Raw genomic sequence first — 21,708 nt, 5'->3', positions numbered from 1 at the left:
TCAGGCTGTCTGCTCAGGGGGGAGCCTGCTTCCCCCTCTCTCCAGCCTGCTGTTCTGCCTACTTGTGATCCCTCTCTCTGTGTCAGATAAATAAAATCTTTAAAAAAAATGCTGAGAGAAAAGAACTGCCAACCAAGAATACTTTACTGAGCAAAATTATCCTATAGAAATCAATCAAACCAAATCAGTAAGTTTGATACACATTAACAGAATGAAGGAGACAAGATGGCGGGGAAGTAGGAGGAGGCGCCTTTTTAACCTGTACCCCATAGTGAGCTGATTACCTACCAAGGAACTCCAATCACCCATGAAATCAGCCTGAGATCAGAATTATACACGTCTGGATCTCTACAGGGGCAGAAGACGCCAGTGGGCAGGTAAAGCAGAGTGGGAACGGCGGACTGGTATTGGAAGATAAACAAAAGGGGAAGGGAGCCACCAGAGGTGACCAGTTGGAAAGTAATACCCCAGTCCGAGAGTGCCCTGTGTCTGGGGACCAGCATTAACTTGGGAGACTGGCTGAAAGCACTCAAAAAGAGCAAAGGATCACAGGGGACAAAGTGTAGGAATCGGGGTGGCTAGGGACAGGGGCTTAAGGAAAAAATAAGATAAAAACAGAGATGGAAGCAAACCGTAAGGGACTCTTAACTAGAGGAAAGAAACAGGGCTGCTGGTGGGGAGGTGGGCAGGAAGATGGTCTAACTGTGTGGTGGGCATTAGGGAGGGCACTTATGATGAGCACTGGCTTTACATGCAAGTGATGAATCACTAAAGTCTACCCCTGAAACTAAGAATACAATGTATGTTAACTAAGTTGAATTTAAATAAAATCTAAAAAACAAAGCAGAAACAAGTAACATAATGAAAAAGCAACCTACAGAATGGATGAAAATATATGTAAACCACACTATCTAAAAAAAGATTAATATGTAAAGTATATAAAAAATTCATACAATTCAACAGCATAAAAACAATTCAATTAAAAACTGGGCAAGGCATCTCAATAGACAGCTTTCCTCAGAAGATATTCAAATGGCCAACAGGACCAAAAAAGGGGCTCGACATCACTATTCTTCAGGGAAATGCATATCAAAACCATAAAGATATACCTATCACCTCACACCTGTTAAAATGGCTTACATCAAAAAGGGAAGAGATACCACTGGCAAAGATGTACAGAAAAGGGAATCCTTACACACTGTTACAGGACTGTAAACTGGTACAGTCACTGTGCAAAACAGTGTGGAGGTTCCTCAACAAACGAAAAAATAGAACTATCAGAATATCCAGTAATCCCATTTCTGGGAACATTCTGACAGAAATGAATCAGTATCTCAAAGAGGTATCTGTGCCTCTACATTTACTGCAGCATTATTTACAACAGCCAAGACACGGAAACAACCTATGTGCCCATCAGTGGATCCACTGATTTTAAAATGTGGTATACATTTACAATGGAATATTTTTAGCCACAAAAAAGAGGGGAAACCCTGCCATCTGCAACAACATGAATGAACCTTGAGGGAATTAAGCTAAGTGAAGGAAGTCACGCAAAAAGATAAATACTCTATGATCTGACTTACACATGGAATCGTGAAAAAAAACACATTTATAGATTTGTGGTTGCCAGGAGTAGGAAGCTGAGGGAAATGGGTAGATATTGGCTAAAGGGTACAAACTTCCTGTTACAAGATTAGTAAGATCTGAGGATGTAAAGTACAGAATGGTGATTACAGTTAATAATACTGTTATATATTTGAAAGTTGCTAAAAGAGTTGCTAAAAAAGAAATGATAATTATGTGAGGTGATAGAGCTATTAACACTATTATCATTTTACAATATAAAAGTGTATGAAAGTAATACAGGTATACCTTACACTTACACAGTTATCTGTCAATTATACGTCAAAATATCTGGACAAAATTCAACAATACTCACATGTCAAAAATAGCAATAATGTGATTAATTTTGTTTGAAAATAAAATTATTGGGGGTGCGTGGGTGGCTCAGTCAGATAAGGTCTGCCTTCAGCTCAGGTCATGATCTCCAGGTCCTGGGATCGAACCCCAAATCAGGCTCCCCACTGAGCTTCCCCCTCTCCCTTTGCCCCTCCCTCCTGCTCATACTCTCTCTCTCACAAATAATTTCTTTTTAATTTTCTTAAAGAAAATGATTTGGTAACTTTTGTATACTTTTAGCTTACTATTTAATCCTAATATAAAAAGCTAGATTTACTAATACAAAATTATAATTATTTTTTCATGGACTAAATGCATGCAAGAGAATATTATTAGCATATAGCTACATAAACTCACAAAAAGACTACATTTCCCACAAGAGATTATTAATTTAGGAATTGAACATGAGCCCCTAAGAGCACTGTAAACAAAAACAAAGCTAGCAATTATTGTTTTAAAACTGTTAAACAGATAACAATTCTAGTTAAAATTTAACATCCAAAAAAGTAGGATCTTCCTGAAAACAATTAGCTGCAGCGTCATGGAGCCATTGCTGTGGTGTGCCAGCCTTAGGGCAGGAGAAGGGAGAGCAACCAGGCAGGGGGCCGAGGCCCAGCGACTGCCATGCTCCCCTCCCCTAGAACTGCCCAGCCTGGCGCTGCCGCCACTCTCAGGTTGGGAGAAAGGTGTTCTCAAGAGGAGGGCGAGCCCTGGACTGGAGAAGCACTTTTCCTCCTCCAACTACCTCCTGACTGGCAGTGCCCCCCTCAGGGACAGATCCCCGTCTCGCTGACCTGTCCTCACCTCTGCACTGACCTTGGCGATATGCTGAGGCCCAGCTTGGTGTTCCCTCTCATCTGAATCAATGGTGACATGTGCTTTTTATTTCTGCCCCGAGGGGTCAGGAAGAGTCTTCTGGAAGGTTTTGCCTTGGACATTCATAATCCAGCTCAGAGGCCTTGCCCTGCCCCTCCCTCCCTGCCCCCAATCACTGCAGTGTCCAGCCCAGTGTTGAACAGATTGTAGTGTTTTTTCTCATTACAAAGAAACAGACTTTAATTGGTAAAAAAAAAAAAAAACCATCATATTTCAGTTTCCTTAATAAAATATAAATGAAGTTTGTGATTCCTTTGATCCATTTTACTATAATTAAAACGAATATCCAACTTTTGTAGCAACATGGACGGGACTGGAAGAGATTATGCTGAGTGAAATCAGTCAAGCAGAGAGAGTCAATTATCATATGGTTTCACTCATTTGTGGAGCATAACCAATAGCATGGAGGACAAGGGGCGTTAGAGAGGAGTAGGGAATTTGGGTAAATTGGAAGGGGAGGTGAACCATGAGAGACTATGGACTCTGAAAAACAGTCTGAGGGGTTTGAAGTGGCGGGGGGGGGGGTTGGGGTACCAGGTGGTGGGTATTATAGAGGGCACAGCTTGCATGGAGCACTGGGTGTGGTGAAAAAATAATGAATACTGTTTTTCTGAAAATAAATAAATTGGGGAAAAAAAAAAAAAGAAAATTATAGGAAGATAAAGCAAATATTACAAACTGTTAGCTTTTAAACTGGGTGGGGGTTGGATGGTAAATGCATGTTCATTATCCTTTTCAACTTTTCTGTGTTTATAAGTTTTCATAATGACAAGATGGGGAAGTTTAATGGGCAGTTTTCCTCCTGTTACCCTTTTGATAATTTCTAATAAAGAAGAAGTGTAGATAAAAAAAAAAAAAAAAAAAGAATACCCCCCCAAAAAAAAAAAAAACTAACATGAATACCAGTAAAAGAATAAGTAGAAAGTAACCACAATATTGGGCCCCCAAAAAATTTAAAAAAAATGCATACAACTGACAAGTTAAATTGTCAGAAGGGACCCATGACAAACTTTCCTTTTGTTTAAGTGAGAATTAGTATTATGTTAGAAACAGTATATGCAGTTTAAACCCCATTCACTCAATAAACATATATTGAATAGAACTATATATGCTAGAACATTTTCTAGGCACTGAGAACATGGCAATGAACAGATAAAAATCCTACTCATGAGTGAAGTAAATACAATAAACAATAAACTACCCAGGCAAAATAGACAGTAGTAGAGGAGAAAAACTAAAGCAGAGAAATCAAATTTTGATGTGCTATAGGATAACCAAGAAATCAGGGTATTTCCTGAAATATAGAATAACCAAGAAATCGGGATAACCAAGAAAGGCCTTAATTTTTTTTAAGATTTTATTTATTTATTTGACAGAGAAAGAGATCATAAGTAGGCAGAGATGCAGGCAGAGAGAGAAGGGGAAACAGGCCCTCTGCTGAGCAGAGAGTACTATACAGAGCTCCATCCCAGGACCCCCGCATCATGACCTGAGCTGAAGGCAGAGATTCAACCCACTGAGCCATCCCGGCACCCCGAAAAGCCTTAATTTTTAAGCAAAACTTTAAAAAAAAAAGGAAGGAGCAAGGAGCAAGCAAGCTGTAAGAGTATTGTTGGGAAAAGCACTCCAGACAGAGTCAACAGCAAGCAGAGAGGTATGCTCAAAGTGTTGATAGTGAGCAAAAAAAAGAGAAAGAATGAAAAGAAAAGAAAAACATTCAGTGTGCCTCAACAGAGTGAAAAGGACAGAAAATAGGAGTTCAAATCAAGGAGAGGTGGTAAGCAATAGGGAGAGACCCGAGATGAATGGATCATACAAGGCTTTGTAGGTGTTAGAAAAAACTTCGGCACATACTCTGAGTGAAATCGTAGACAATTGGGGTTTGAGCAGAGGAAGACATAATCTGACTTGTGTTTTAAAAGATCCACTGTGTTTAGAATTAATGGAAAAAGAAAAGGCAAAAGAACAAACAAACAAGAAGACCAATTAGTTAATTATTACACTTATATAGACAACAGATGACGGTGGCTTGGTCATGGAGGATGTGTTTGGCTTCTGGATATATTTTGAAAGAAGACCTGACAAGATTTGCTGACAGAATAGATGGGACATGTACGAAAAAGAAAAAGACAGGAGTCAAAGATGATACCAAGTTTTTTGGCAGAGCAACTAGAAGAATTGTCATTAACTTAATTGGGAAAGACAAGAAGGGCAGGTATAAGAAAGCATATCAGTAGTTCAATTTTGGACATGATAATTTTGCAATACCCAATAACTATCCCAAAGAAATATCAAATAGGTGGTTTTGTATGTAGGTCTGGAATCCCACAGAGAGATGTGGGCTGGCGATACAACCTTGAGGATCATTAGAATATTCAAGATAGTAAAAGTCAAGAGAAGGAAGATCAAGGACTGATTCCTGGAAGACTTCAATGTGGAAGAGGTGGAGAATGAAGAGAAAGAAGCAAATCGGGCTGAGATGTACAGACTAGAAAGGCAGTGGGGAAACCAGGTGAGTGAGTGATATTCTGAAAGCTAAACGAAGACAGAATTTTGGAGAAGAGAGTTTTCCAATGGGTCAAAGATTGCTGATAGGTTAAATAAAACGAGATCTAAGAAATTATGTCTAGATTTATTAAAATGAAAATCGGTGGTAACCTTTGAAAAGTCAATTCTGGAGTAATGGGAGTGAAAATTACTAGTGAGAATTCAATAGTGAATGGGAGGGAAATAAGGATCACTGAGTTTACATGGTTCTTTTAAGGATTTCATAGCTAAGTGGAATGATCATAGATGACTTAATTTTCTTGTTTAGTTCAATCCTTACACAATGATGATGTAGTATTTTTGTAATATCTTGAAATTTTTTAAATTGCATATATGTAGCACTATTTTTTTTTAAGTGCCTGACCAAGGGGATGCCTGAGTGGCTTAGTCGGTTAAGTCTCTGATTCTTGGTTTGGCTCAGGCCATGATCTCAGGGTTGTGAGATCAAGCCCTGCACAGGGCTCTTCTCTCGGTGCCAAGCTGGCTTGTCCCTCTCCCCACCACCACACCTCACCCCCCACTCTCTTTCTAATATAAAGAAAAAAAAATCTTTTTAAAAAGCCAGACCAAGGAATTAAATAATTCATGAAATTATACAAGCAAAAGGCTCCTTAAACATTTTCTAGATATATAGTATTATATAACCTGAATATCATTTTTCTCATGCTTGGAAAGACCACAGAAAAACTCTAAGTTCCAACAGCAGTATTTCATGCTTGATAAAAATCATCTAACTCTAGGGTATCTTCTACTATCCAAAATCATTAGTCAGATTAAAATTCTGTAAGGAAAGTACAAGGGGTTTAGAATGTAGAAAATATTCCTATTTTGTAAATTGAATTCTCATAAATTCTATAATTTGAAGTTACTATTGAAAATTTTGGTGGGGTGCATATAGAAATAGATTCTCTTTAAAAAGGAAGGATAATAGCACGCATGCATGGTACCTTAAGAAGATGATTCAACACATTAGCAGCATCTTAGTTTATAGCACAGGGGTCAAATGAAAGTTTGCATAGAACATGGGACAAGTTGCCATATGAAATCTCTTGGTAATATTCAGATCAATTTGAGGGTCCAACATTTGAGCACTCATGCATTAGGAACCAAAACCAAAACCTAGTGACTAGCAATTTTGTTGGTAATAAGTGTGCCAGTATAGCAGGTAACTTCCTTTTGCAACACATCAGATTTTAAAAGTATTCTATTTTTCAAAAAAAAAAAACTCGACCATTCTCCTAAACCATAAACAAAGATAAATTCTAAATGGATGAAAGACCTCAATGTGAGACAGGAAACCATCAAAATCCTAGAGCTGGCAGGGGGGTGGGAGGTTGGGGTACCAGGTGGTGGGTATTATAGAGGGCACGGCTTGCATGGAGCACTGGGTGTGGTGAAAAAATAATGAATACTGTTTTTCTGAAAATAAATAAATAAATAATAATTTAAAAAAAAAATCCTAGAGCAGCCCATAGGTAGTAACCTCTTCAACATCAGCCACAGCAAATTCTTTCAGAACATGTCTCCAAAGGCAAAGGAAACAAAAGTGAAAATGAACTTTTGGGACTTCCTCAACATAAAAGGCTTCTGCACAGCAAAGGACACAGTCAACAAAACAAAGAGACAACCCACAGAATGGGAGAAGATATTCACAACTGACACTACAGATAAAGGGCTGGTATACAAGATCTATAAAGTACTTCCCAAACTCCACACCCAAAAAACAAATAATCAAGTCAAAAAATGTGCAGGACTACAGACCCATGAAAAAGTGCTCCACATCACTCCATATCAGGGAAATACAAATCAAAACCACAATGAGATACCACCTCACACCAGTCAGAATGGCTAAAATTAACAAGTCAGGAAATGACAAATCCTGGTGAGCATGCGAAGAAAGGGGAACCCTCCTACACTGTTGGTGGGAATGCAAGCTGGTGCAACCACTCTGGAAAATAGCATGAAGATTCTTCAAAAAATGAAAAATAGAGCCACCCTATGACCCAGCAATCGCACTACGGGGTATTTACCCTAAAGATACAAATGTAGTGATCGGAGGGGCACAGGCACCCGAATGTTTATAGCAGCAATGTCCACAATAGCCAAACGATGGAAAGAACCTAGATGTTCTTTCAAGATGAATGAATGGATATCAACAGATGAATGGATAAAGAAGATGTGGTACACACACACACACACACACACACATACATACATACAATGGACAACTATGCAGCCATCAAAAGAAATGAAATCCTGCCATTTGCGATGATAGAACTAGAGGGTATTGTGCTGAGCAAAATAAGTCAATCAGAGAAAGACAATGATCATATGATCTCCCTGAGATGAGAAAGTTGAAAGGCAACATGGAGGACTTGGGGGGTAGGAAAGAAATAAATGAAACAAGATGGGATCAGGAGGGAGACAAACCATAGGAGACTCTTAATATCACAAAACAAACTGAGGGTTGCTGGAGGGGGGGGTAGGGAGAGGGTGGTTGGGTTATGGACATTGGGCAAGGTATATGCTATAGTGAGTGCTGTGAAATGTGTAAACCTGGCGACTCACAGACCTGTACCCCTGGGGCTAATAATACATTATATATTAAAAAAATAAAAAATTATATTTAAAAAATGGGCAGAAGACATGAACAGACACTTCTCCAAAGAAGACATACAAATGGCTAACAGACACATGAAAAAATGTTCATCGTCATTAGCCATCAGAGAAATTCAAATCAAAACCACATTGAGATACCACCTTATACCAGTTAGAATGACTCAAATTAACAGGACAGGAAACAAGTATTGGAGAGAATGTGGAGAAAGGGGAACCCTGTTGCACTGTTGGGAATGTAAGTTGGTGCAGCCGCTTTGGAAAATAGTGCGGAGGTTCCTCAAAAAGTTAAAAACAGGGTGCGGGGGTGGCTCAGTGTGTTGGGCCTCTGCCTTCAGCTCAGGTCATGATCTCAGGGTCCTGGGATTGAGTCCTGCATGGGGCTCCCTGCTCAGCAGGGAGCCTGCCTCCTCCTCTCTCTCTGCCTGCCTCTCTGCCTACTTGTGATCTCTCTCTGTCAAATAAATAAATAAAAACCTTATATAAATATATATTAATATCTAATCATATATATTTTTTCATATAAAAAAGTTGGGTATAGTCTAATATACATATTAGATATATTATATATATAACAGAGCTACCCTAAGACCCAGCAATTGCATTACTAGGTATTTACCCCAAAGATACAGATGTAATAAAAAGAAGGGCCATATGCATCCCAATGTTCATAGCAGCAATGTCTACAATAGCCAAACTGTGGAAGAAGCAGAGGTACCCTTCAACAGACGATATGGTCGTCTGTTGGTTAAAGAAGATATGGTCCATATATACAATGGAATATCCCTCAGCCATCAAAAAGGGTGAATACCAACATCTGCATCAACGTAATGAAGGAGATTATGCTGAGTGAAATAAGTCAAACAGAGAAAGACAATTATGACATGGTTTCACTTATTTGTGGAACATAAGGAATAGCATGGAGGAATTAGAAGGAAGTGGAAAATGAAGGGGGGAAAATCAGAGGGGGAGATGAACCATGAGAGACTATGGACTCTGGGAATCAAACTGAGGATTTTAAAGGGGAATGAGGTGGGGGAGTTGAGTGAGCCCAATGATGGGTATTAAGTAGGGCATGTGTTGCATGGAGCCCTGGGTGTTATACACAAACAACAAATCACAGAACACTACATTAAAAACTTATGATGTACTGTATGGTGACTACCATACCATAATAAAAAAAAAAAAGAAAGAAAGAAAAAGAAATGCTGGGATAGAAAAATAAATAAGTAAATAAAAGTATTCTAAAATTTGCATAAAACATGACATCAAACCAAAAAATTTAAATATACTTTGTTAAACAATCAGTACCTTGTAGACCTAAACTCATTTTTTCCAACAGTAAAACATACTACATTGTTTTACAGGGGTGAAAATTTACTTCCCTATTGACAGATACTTAAGACTATCTCCAACTTTTTTATATGAAAATAATGCTATAATAAATATCCTTAATGTATGTCATTATATATATATATATATATGTATGTATATATATATAATGTATAATAAATGTCCTTATAATGTGTGTGTGTGTGTTTACACAAGTCACATTTTCCTATAGGATCTAGTTCTGGCAATGAAGTTCTTGGGATAAGGGGTCAGAATATTTAAAATTTTTGAAACACACTGCTAAATCACCTTCAGAAAGGGTTTACCAATTTTATTTAACAACAGTGTATAAGAATGTCCTTTCCTCCAAAGAGGCTGCACCAACTTGAATTCCCACCAACAGTGTAAGAGGGTTCCCCTTTCTCCACATCCTCTCCAACACATGTTGTTTCCTGTTTTGTTAATTTTGGCCATTCTAACTGGTGTAAGGTGATATCTCAATGTTGGTGGGAATGCAAGTTGGTGCAGCCTCTTTGGAGAACAGTGTGGAGATTCCTCAAGAATTTAAAAATAGAGCTTCCCTATGACCCTGCAATTGCATGCCTGGGTATTTGCCCCAAAGATACAGATGTCGTGAAAAGAAGGGCCATCTGTACCCCAATGTTTATAGCAGCAATGGTCACGGTCGCCAAACTATGGAAAGAACCAAGATGCCCTTCAACGGATGAATGGATAAGGAAGATGTGGTCCATATACACTATGGAGTATTATGCCTCCATCAGAAAGGATGAATACCCAACTTTTGTAGCAACATGGACGGGACTGGAAGAGATTATGCTGAGTGAAATAAGTCAAGCAGAGAGAGTCAATTATCATATGGTTTCACTTATTTGTGGAGCATAACCAATAGCATGGAGGACAAGGGGCGTTAGAGAGGAGTAGGGAATTTGGGTAAATTGGAAGGGGAGGTGAACCATGAGAGACTATGGACTCTGAAAAACAATCTGAGGGGTTTGAAGTGGCGGGGGGGTGGAAGGTTGGGGTACCAGGTGGTGGGTATTATAGAGGGCACGGCTTGCATGGAGCACTGGGTGTGGTGAAAAAATAATGAATAATGTTTTTCTGAAAATAAATGAATTGAAAAAAAAAGAATGCCCTTTTCTTCACATTTGCTAAATTTGGTTGTTAATTTTTTAATAAAATATTTATCATTATGATTGCAAAAAATGGTATCTCATTATTTAAATTTTTCTGATTAGTACCCAAGATGAAATAGCCTTATTAAAAAACATAAAATTTGTTAATCATGAGTGTAGCTCCAACTAGAATTTGTTTTATAGGAAAATAATAATTACCTACTATTTAAATATTGCTACAGGCTTACCCATTAGATTCTTCATTTTCTGTAATAGGACATAGGTTGTTACCAGTTTTTCCACTCCCTTTTGGATGCATTAGTCCAGCAGCAGAAGAAGAATATATGCTTTCTAATACTGCCACTTCATCATTTTGGTGCTTCTCCGTTTCTTCAATCTTTAATAGAAGTTTGATACGAAGGACAATTGTTACTAGTTTATTCATTAAAATGAACTTTTTTCATTAATTATACATGTTTTAAAGATTTTATTTATTTATTCATCAGAGAGAGAGAGAGAGAGAGCACAAGCAGGAGGAGGTGCCAGCAGTGGGAGAAGCAGGCTCCCTACTGAGCAGGGAGCCTAATGCAGGACCCCATCCCAGGATCCTGGGACCATGACCCGAGCCAAAGGCAGGCCCTTAACTAACTGCACCACCCAGGCATCCCAGAACTTTTTTCATTAATTATATCATTTGACTCTTAGTTTGTCATAATTTTAATTGATAAAAATATTTTATGTTTATCATTACAAGTAACTGCAATTTTTATAAATTCTACTTCATTTCTGTTTCAATAAAAAGAGAGGAATTGGGACGCATGGGTACCTCGTTGGTTAAGTATCTGCCTTGGGTTCAGGTCATGATCCCAGAGTCCTGGGACAGAGTTCAGGCCTGCTTCTCCTGCCAGTACTTCCCCCTGCTTGTGTGCACACACTGTCTTGCTCTCTCTCTCTGACAAATAAATAAAATCTTTAAAATAACTAGTTTGGTTTATACTTTTTTGCCATTTGCATGTCAAACTCTTGGTCTTCTTTCACTTCAAATGTAACCCGTGGATTCCTTACTTTTTTATGTTCTCTGTCACTATCAAAACTCATTTTTGTTAAAAATATGCTCAAAGTCTGATTTGTTATCATTTTCAGAGTCTGATTTATTTTCACTTAAGGAAAGATCAGAAGATGACCGGCAACTACAATCCCAGAATGAATGAGAAAGAACGACATTTTTGAGTCTAGACTCTTTCTGTTCAGGTAATGCCCGAAGTGTGACAAAGACAGGCACTGCAAATGCATCTTTTTTCTCACAATAAAATCTATCATTTGTCAAATTAGAAGGTATTTCCATTAAGTTTGCTCCTTCTGTAAAGGGACCATGTAGTGACTCTTCCTTAGGATAAGCAGTAATGTTGTTTTTGTTTTTTGTTTTGGTTTGGTTTGGTTTGGGGTTTTTTTGTTGTTTTTTTTTTGTTTTTTTTCACAAACTTCACCAAACTTCTGCTTTAGCTCTCTGTTGATGAGTTTTAACTTATTTTTCCACTCTAATGTGTCCTGTTTGGTCCACATGTCCTCACACTTTTGAACAGAGGGATGTTCTGAATATAACAATATATCATCCTCTCTATCACATTCCTTATTCATTCCTGGTTCCTGGGCCATTTTTGACAGATACAAAACTGGAAAGTGAAAGTGCTGTATTTGATTTTCAGATGTCCTGTCAGCATACATGTTTGTAAAATAAATTTATCTTTAAGTAATCAAGTATGGACAAAGTAAAAACTAGAAAATAATTAAAATTTAACTGTTAAATTTCTTAATCTATGTTAAGCTGCTCCCAAGTCACTGGATTGTAACTAAGAAGCGAAAAATAACTTGCCTAGCCTGAAACAGAAGAAAAACACAAATCCATAAACTTAACTTTGTCAGTTTTTTAAACTAAACAATTCATTACATGTTACATCTACCAAACAATGAATTACATGATTTTCAATGTTACAAACTTAAAAACATTTTATCTTGCCATACCTTAAACAGTGAGCCCCAATACGGCATTTGAGGATGTTTTTTAAAGATTAATAACTAGAGAATAGGCAAACTTATTATGGAGCCAAAATCAATAAACATCAATCAGAAAAGAAAAATAAATTCCTAAATTTTAATTCCAATTATATACTATGATAGTATTATACATCACTATAAATTATCTGCCTGTATCCAGCTATTGTAATGTCCACTGAGAGTAGATAAAAAAAATGTTAATAATATTTACAGATTCCCTATACTGAAATGAAATAACTGAAAATGTGCCTGTTTATTACCCAACTACAAAGGTCCCATCCTGGAAGGTGTGATTCTACAATAGGCAATTGTGTTGATTTTATGACCCTACTCTCTGAAGTCAACTACACAGAGATCACAAGGCAAAATAAATCTTTAATCTTGGCATTAGTGACAGGCAATATAGAACTGCACATTTTGAACCACTGAGAACTGCACATTAAGAACCACCAAGAACCACTCCTTCTACATGAGTCTAAGTCAGTAGTCATCATTGTTATACTGCTCATAATTTCAACTGCTTAAACATACGGTTCAGTATTTGATGTTACCTTTTTAGCATGTAAAAACTTACAAAAATGGAAGAAGCAAACAATATTCAGGAATTTTTTTGGTCCAAATCCAAGGATAAAGTTTAACTATAAGCTACTATAAATTCTAACAATATCTTAAATTTGGTAACTTGTAAAATTTTACAAAAACTAAATATTAAGTTATAATCTATCAAATTCGATACGTTCTGTTCAGAAGATAATTTCAATTGAACTATGTTACATTCTTAAAGCAGGGAAAACAATATAAAATTGGAAATTTAAATTTAAATTTGTATATACCTGAAGGTGTTTATTTTCACTTTCATTAAAACTTTCTTCCTCTTTTTCTGTTGTCATTCCTAAGTCTAGTTCTGCTGAAAAATCTATATATTTTATTAAAATGGACAAATTAGAATGGTTAGATAAAAACTATGACTTTCATAAAGATAGAAAACAACATCTCATCAATTAAGAGTTTAAATTAAACTTAATCTTTAGCTGAATATTTAAGAAATACTTTTAATTATCAAAAATTTCAGCAAACCATTTGGGAAATACTAAATGTCACTAGGTTAAAGGCATACAAACATCTCAAAGAATCATTCACAAATTTGCCCACCTAATATCAAGGAACAAAACAATCAGAAACAAATTTTTAAAATGCAGCAGAAAGAGGGGCCCCTGGGTAGCTCAGTGGGTTAAGCCTCTGCCTTTGGCTCAGGTCATGATCCCAGGGTTCTGGGATCAAGCCCCGCATCAGGCTCCCAGAGAGCCTGCTTCCCTTCCTCTCTCTGCCTGCCTCTCTGTCTACTTGTGATCGCTCTCTCTCTCTCTCTGTCAAATAAATAAAATTTTTAAAAATGCAGCAGAAAGATATAAAATCACAACAGACTATTCTTTACCTTGTTGTAGTATCTCTTAAAAAACACCCTAAGCTTCAACTGCAACATTATTCATGGTTTCCAAAATTACTAGTATTTTTTATGCCTGTATCAGTGTACAGCCTTCCTAGGGGTGTATTTCCCTGATGAATGTAAACATTCCTAAAATGTTTTCCTCTACTACTTGACAAATTTCTTCACATCTTATAGGACACAGACTGCTACATAAAGTCATCCTTGATTAAGGCTACCCTTCCTTAGATAAATAGATTTTTTTCCTTGGGGCTACATTAGTACTATACAGATTTTTCTAGTGCGTCTTCACCACATGAACTGTAAGATACTTCTTTATGTATATATATTCCTTTTGTTACTTGACTGTATGGGACAATCTCTCTCTTTCTCTTTTTTTAAGGGGGGGGAGGAGAAGAGGGAGAGAGAATTTTGACCAGGCTCCCAACCCAGCACTGAACCCCACATGGGGCTTGATCTCACAACTCTGAAATCATGACCTGAGCCAAAATCAAGAGTTGGACACTCAACTGACTGAGCCCCCCAGGAGTCCCTGTATGGGATAATCTCATAAATCATCTCTGTGTAAACACTCTTTATTTTACTCAGTAATTATTTACTGAGTACCCAGTAAGTGCTAGGTACCCAGGTTTAAAGAAGAATGTAGATAAAAGGTGTCAGGAATGGATTTTGTAGAGATAATGCCTGAACTGAGACAGCAACACTGAGGTCAGACAGATGCAAAGGGGCCAGAGGGCGGAAAATGGGCGGGGTATACAAGCCCGTAATAAGACAAGGGAGAGAAGCAAGCAACAGGGTAAATATCTGTCTAAAATACAGGAATCAAAGAGGAAGACATCACCAGCAGTTCAGAATGGCAGAGAAAAGGGCAGGCAGTAGAAAGGGTTAGAGAGTTTAGCAGAACTCAAAATTATGAAAGCTTTATATGTAATTTTAAGATACCTGGACACAAACATATTTTCAGCAATGGTTCACAGTCATATTTGCATTTGAGGCAGATCACTCTAAATGCTGTGGGGAGGGATGAATTTGAGAGGCATTTTAATAAAAGATGGGAGATGAATGAGAAGGCACTGATGCAAAATAAAGATGAAGTACACCTAAACTGACAGAATCGTTCTAGAAATATTGAGGATATAAAATTATCAGGGCCAGTACAGAATAAATCTATATTAAATGAATAAACACACAATCTTGGGTCCCGAGCAACCAACTCTGCTCATTACTTTACAAAAGGCATCAAGTGGGAATTATTCTACATGAACTGTTTTAAGTTGCATGTATTTATTTTATAATTTTTCTGTCCCATATCTTCCTGTAGGTGCTTTGTTTTAAAAGTCCTGCTTCTTGGATCCACCAAGCTCATGAGGAAGTAACAGGAGCAAGTCCCTTGTAGAGGTAAAGAACTTTGAATTTATTGTCTGTATTCACTACTCTAGGAGATAATTGAAAATCTTTTGAAAATACAGTGTTAGTATACAAGTAAAGAAAGAACATAAAACTACAAGGGTGAAAAAAATACTGTACAATTTATTAGTACCAATCTGATCATATGACTGATGAAAGGTCCTGAGTTAACTGGTATATTAAGTAGAGCACAAATTAGATATGGTTAATCAATAGACTGAGTATCAGGAGAATATTATATTTAAATGATATAGTACTCCTGAAAACCAATATTCCACCTATTCATCAAAATTAATGAAGGGGGGCACCTGGGTGGCTCAGTCAGTTAAATGGCTGCTTTCAGCTCAGGTCATGACTGGGTCCTGGGATGGAGTCCTGCATCAGGCTCCCAGGTCAGTGGGGAGTCTGCTTCTCCCTCTGCCCCTCCTCCCAATTTTCTCTCAATCTCTCTCAAATAAATAAAATCATTAAGTAATAATTACAATAATAATAATAATAAAGGGGCATCTGGGTGGCTCAGTGAGTTAAGTGTCTGACTCTGGATGTCAGCTCAGGTCATGATCTCAGGGTCATGAGATCGAACCCCACATCAGACCTCATGCTAAGCATGAAGCCTGCTGCTTAGGGTTCTCTCCCTCACTCCCTTTCTGCCTTCCCTCTCTCCCTCCCCACTTTCTTGCTCTCTAAAAAAAAATAAAAATAATACAACAAGGAGATAGACAGTGCATACATAGTTGAGAAGATGGTACCATATAGTAAATTCTCAGTGATTCCCATTATTGCTGGGAAAGCCAACTCTAAAATAAAGTCATAGAGAATGAGGAAATATTTTAATATTTGGCTTGGGAAGCTGCTTTTTCTAGTTACATTGAATATAATTTGACCAAAACTTGTAAATTTAAAGCTATAAAAATAAGGCTAAGAAACTTTGTTTTCAATAAGCAATCTTTAGACCTCTACCTAGTATTCCCAGCAGGGCACAAACGTCTAAATATAATCCTGCCACCCACTCTCAAGTGAATGCTAAAAAAAGCCTAAAAGAAATTATTTTCTCCTAATTCATTTTTTTAAAAAGATTCTATTTATTAAAATTTTAAAAATAAGTATTTCAGAATTAGTTTCACACTTACTAATAATAAAAATTTTAACATTTAGGGAACTAATCCTGTAATTCTATAGTTTCCAAAAAGAGTTTGATTTGGTAGATCATATCAGTCTTTCAAGGGTTTTTGGAAACAACTATCATATCAAAAAATTAAATATCTTTACAAAAAAAAGGCATAGCTTCAGTATCTCATTTGAATAATAAATACCATAATAACCTGTATCTTTGATGTCCAATAGACCTGAAGAGGATGAATATGTGGCTATGATTTACCCCATGTCTAGCACTCCATCTGCTTTCAGTATTCTTTGTGGCGCTGCTATGATTAAATACGTTCTAGTGCAAATACCCTTGAACGATCTTAAGTGAATTCTCTGGAGTTTCTTGCTCAACTCCAAAACTTCTCAGCTAACATGCTTTTTTTTTTTCCCTTGTTCCCATCACTGTCCCCTTCCTCAAAAGTAATTTCTGAAAAAAAGAAAAAAAAAGTAATTTCTGGGGACATGTGAACAGAGCCTCAGATTGCACATCTGGCTCTTGATTTCAGCTCCCATCATGATCGAAATGTCCCGGGATAGAGTCGGACATCTGCCTCCAGGCTTGGAAGCAAGTCTCCTTGAGGAATCCCTCCCCTCTCCCGTTGCCCCTCCCCCGATCACTCTCTGTCATTCTCATTCTCTCTCCATAGAATAAATACAGAAATCCTTACGACAGAGTTATTGCTGGAACTATGGTATTGATTGTTCTGCTTTGACATCCCTTTTATTATGGATTATTCCAAGATTTCTCTCCGCTTTATTTAGCACTGATATCTTACATTTATGACAACCCTTTCTGCATCTCCTTGCTCGCCTCAAGCTGAAAACATGCTTACAAATAAAAAGAAAATAATGTTTTCCTTCATCCTGTGGGGTCTTGAAGTATCCAGTGGCCTTTCCAAGTGTGCGTAGGTGGAAGTCTACACCCTTGCAATGGAGCACATGACTCAAGGATCACTGGCATTCACATCACCTGACAGGTCAGAAGGCAGGAGCCCAGACCTGTGGTCATACTGTTCATTACTTTTTGAAAGATTTTACTTATTTATTTGACAGACAGAGATCTCAAGTAGTCAGAGAGGCAGGCAGAGAGAGAGGTGGAAGCAGGTTCCCTGCGGAGCAGAGAGCCAGATGCGGGGCTCAATCCCAGGATCCTAAGATCATGACCTGAGCCCAAGGCAGAGGCTTAACCCACTGAGCCACACACGCGCCCCTCACCATGTGCATTTCTAACAAGGTCTCCGATGATTCAGTAAAATTGGAGAAATTCTGGCCCATACTGAGTCGCTGCCACATTCTGTTACCTTAACTTCACCTTCCAGAGCAAGCCTCACGTTTGTCACTATCAATTCTTCAAAACTGGAAATGCCTTAAAAGTCATTAACTTTCTAATGGACTTTGAATCATGGCTAAAGCTTCCCTGATTCTAGCAAACTGACCCTGCTTTCGTTCCCCTTCCAATTCTCTTACTTTGCACACAATGATACTACTTAGGAAGTACCACCATGTTATAGCCATTAAGACACACACACTTACTGCTAACCAAGATATAGCTCTGCATAATCTGCCACATCAGTCCTTAATGTTTGCCAAACTGTGAGGAAAGCAGGAAGGGGGGGGGAAATTTGGGTCCACTACTCTGACAGGTTTTAGTAGTGGAAACTCACTTGATATTATTCCTGCATATCAAATAGTCTGCTTCTCATTTTAAAATAACGGACCTAAAACTAATAAATATTAAAAGCTCTTTTTCTAAGGGGGAGGGGTTATGGACTTTAGGGAGGGTATATGCTTTAGTGAGTGATGTGAAGTGTGTAAACCTGGTGATTCACGGACCTGTATACATGGGAATAAAAAATAAAAAATTTAAAATGCAAAAAAGGCTCTTTTTCATAGGCTTGTAAATATCTTTTGTTCTAACATGAATATCAGCAATACCCTCTCCCTTATTTATGTCCAATCCTCCACATGAACTTGGTCAAAAAAAATTAATCATAATTCAGAAGAAGAAGACTGTGAGCATTTTAAATATTGAAATGTACTTCTTTCCATTCTTATATTCCTATGGTAAAATTTACCTGACTTGGATATTTGTGTTTCCTCCATTTCTCCTCCTTTCTTAGGACCAGAATGTTTCTCCTCGACAGGAGGCTGCCGAGGTATTGAAACAATAGGATTAGTACGTAGTGTACATTTCATACAATCTGTAGTTAACGATTCAAAATAAAAATATAAGTTTTACCTTCAACAAAGAATATTCTCCCGGAGACTCTGAAACGCAAAAGGGACATATAGTTAATTATATGTACCTATGAAAAACAACTACATTATCATGCAGTTAGTACTAAGATGAATCCTCATGCCTGGCTGTGGACACATTAGGTTTTCATTTTCTCTTTCTAGAGATAGGAAGGTGGCTTAGGACAGTGACAAGACAGAAATATGAACCCATTATAAGTATTGAACAAAATAACAGAATATATGCCCCAAAAAACATGCAGTTAGGATTTCGAAAGTCAGATGATGTTTCAAAGGAGCATAACTAATGGAGAAGACTGCACATATACCAATGTGAACATGCTGACTGTGGGGAGAAAAGCAACTTTTAATGAGAGGAATAAATAATGACCCTGAGAGGACAAATATGAAAGCCAATGGTAGAATGCTACATCACATCCTTAGTGCAGTACAGCAGAATCCTTTTTATCATTATACGACAAGCATTAACCACGTTCTTCCGTTTGCCCTGTAATTTAGGCAGTCCACGTTTGCAAGGATAGCTCAACTGAAGGCATGATTGAGTTTTCATCAGAGAGAGCATTATGAATTGATTGCCTTGGATATACACTTGTGGGATAAGGGTTACTAAAAGTACTCATTTTTTCCATCCCCATGTGAGCTACTGCTATGCCTACATTTCCTGTATCCTCTAGTTTAGCCAACTTAAAGTTTCTGGTTTGTTGGTTTCATGGTTCGTTTGTTTGTTATATTTTATTTATTTATTTATTTATTTTATTAGTTTTATTTATTATTTATTATTTATTTTTATTATTTTATTCTTTATTAATAAAATTTTATAATTTTATTTATTCATTTATTTATTTGTCACACAGAGAGAGAGAGCACAAGTAGGCAAACAGGCAGACAGAGAGGGAGGGGGAAGCAGGCTCCCTGATGAGCAGAGAACCCAATGCGGGGTTCAATCCAAGGATCCCGAGACCATGACCCGAGCTGAACGCAGAGGCTTAAACCCACTGAGCCACCCAGGTGTCCCCATCTTAAAGTTTCTTGATCCACTCATGCAAGAAGGTATATAAAACACATCTAAGAAATAATGTACAATAAGCTTTCAATAGGGAAATATGACTATCAAAGTGGAAGAACTCTATTTAGTTGCCACAGAATACTTAGGCACTGAAAATCTTTTGTATTTCAAAATCAGTGTCATACTTACTGATACTAACAATTTTAGCATGTAGGGATCCAACCCTATAAGTACTTTTGCTTGCAAAAGTACTTTGATTTGGTAGACAATGTCAGGGTTTTTTTCTTAATTTTTTATTTCTTTTCAAGTAACAGTATTCATTGTTTTTGCACCACACCCAGTGCTCCATGCAATCCGTGCCCTCTCTAATACCCACCACCTGGTTCCCCCAACCTCCCACCCCCTGCCCCTTCAAAACCCTCAGATTGTTTTTCAGAGAGTTTGTTATACATTGTGTCTCACGGTTCACCTCCCCTTCCAATTTCCCTCATCTCCCTTCTCCACTCCATCTCCCCTTGTCCTCCACGTTATTTGTTATGCTCCACAACTAAGTGAAACCATACGATAATTGACTCTCTCTGCTTGACTTATTTCACTCAGCATAATCTCTTCCAGTCCCGTCCATGTTGCTACGAAAGTTGGGTATTCATCCTTTCTGATGGTGCATAATAATTTGCATCTCCCTATTGGCTAGTGATGATGAACGTTTTTTCATGTGTCCGATAACCATTTGTATATCTTCATTGGAGAAGGGTCTGCTCATATCTTCTAGCCATTTCTTTATATGTATGATTGTCTCTTTTGTGTGTGTTGAGTTTCAGGAGTTCTTTATAGATGCTAGATATCAACCTTTTTTAAATTTTTTTATTTTTTATACACATATATTTTTATCCCCAGGGGTACAGGTCTGTGAATCGCCAGGTTTACACACTTCACAGCACTCACCAAAGCACATACCCTCCACAATGTCCATAACCCCACCCCCCTTCTCCAACCCCTCTCCCCCCAGCAACCCTCTGTTTTGTGAGATTAAGAGTCACTTATGGTTTGTTTCCCTCACAGTCCCATCATGTTTCATTTATTCTTCTCCTAGACAACAACCTTTTGTCTGTACTGTCATTTGCAAGTATTGTCTCCCATTCCGTGGTTGCCTCTCTGTTTTGCCAATTCTTTCCTTTGCTGTGCAGAAGCTCTTGATCTTCATGACGTCCCAACAGTTCATTTTCAATTTTCTTTCCTTTGCCTTTGGAGACATAGCTTGAAAGAAGTTTCTCTGGCCAATGTTGAAGACGTTACTGCCTATGTCCTCCTCTAGGATTCTGATGGATTCCTGTCTCATGATGAGGTCTTTGATCCACTTCGAGTTTATCTTTGTGTACGATGTAAGAGAATGGTTGAGTTTCATTCTTCTACATAGAGCTGTCCAATTTTCCCAGCACCATTTATGGAAGAGACTGTCTTTAAGCCAGCATTAACCTAATGCCCAAATCCGGCAAAGACCCCACCAAAAAGGAGAATTTCAGACCGATATCGCTGATGAGTATGGGTGCTAAGATTCTCAACAAGATCCTAGCAAATTGGATCCAAAAGCACATTAAAAAGATTATCCACCATGACCAGGTGGGATTCATCCCTGGGTTGCAAGAATGGTTTAACATTCGCAAATCAATCAATGTGATAGAGCTAATCAATAATAGAGGAGAGAAGAACCACATGGTCCTCGCAATTGATGCAGGAAAAAGCATTTGACAAAATGCAGCACCCATTCCTGATTCAGACTCTTCAAAGTACAGGGAGAGAGGGAACATGCCTCAACTTCATAAAACCTATCTATGAAATAACCACAGCAAATATCATCCTCAGTGGTAAAAAGCTTGCAGCCTTCCCACTGAGATCAGGAACACTACAAGGAGGCCCACTCTCAC

General features: G+C 37.8%; 1 protein-coding gene across 1 annotated transcript in view; it reads right to left on the bottom strand.

Annotated features, from left to right (window-relative positions):
- Nucleotides 1-21,708, bottom strand: part of LOC122891185 (ankyrin repeat domain-containing protein 26-like) — a 131,626-nt gene that overhangs the window by 63,105 nt on the left and 46,813 nt on the right. The window contains exons 17-20 of the mRNA XM_044226676.1: nt 18,761-18,789; nt 18,597-18,669; nt 13,355-13,437; nt 10,715-10,863 (exon numbers count right to left, since the gene is read on the bottom strand). Coding sequence (XP_044082611.1) covers nt 10,715-10,863; nt 13,355-13,437; nt 18,597-18,669; nt 18,761-18,789 — 334 coding nt within the window. The remainder of the gene's footprint in view (nt 1-10,714; nt 10,864-13,354; nt 13,438-18,596; nt 18,670-18,760; nt 18,790-21,708) is intronic.

This window comes from Neovison vison, chromosome 12, assembly GCF_020171115.1.
Source record: "Neovison vison isolate M4711 chromosome 12, ASM_NN_V1, whole genome shotgun sequence".
Taxonomy (NCBI): domain Eukaryota; kingdom Metazoa; phylum Chordata; class Mammalia; order Carnivora; family Mustelidae; genus Neogale; species Neogale vison.
This window is presented reverse-complemented; position numbering and strand designations above follow the sequence as displayed.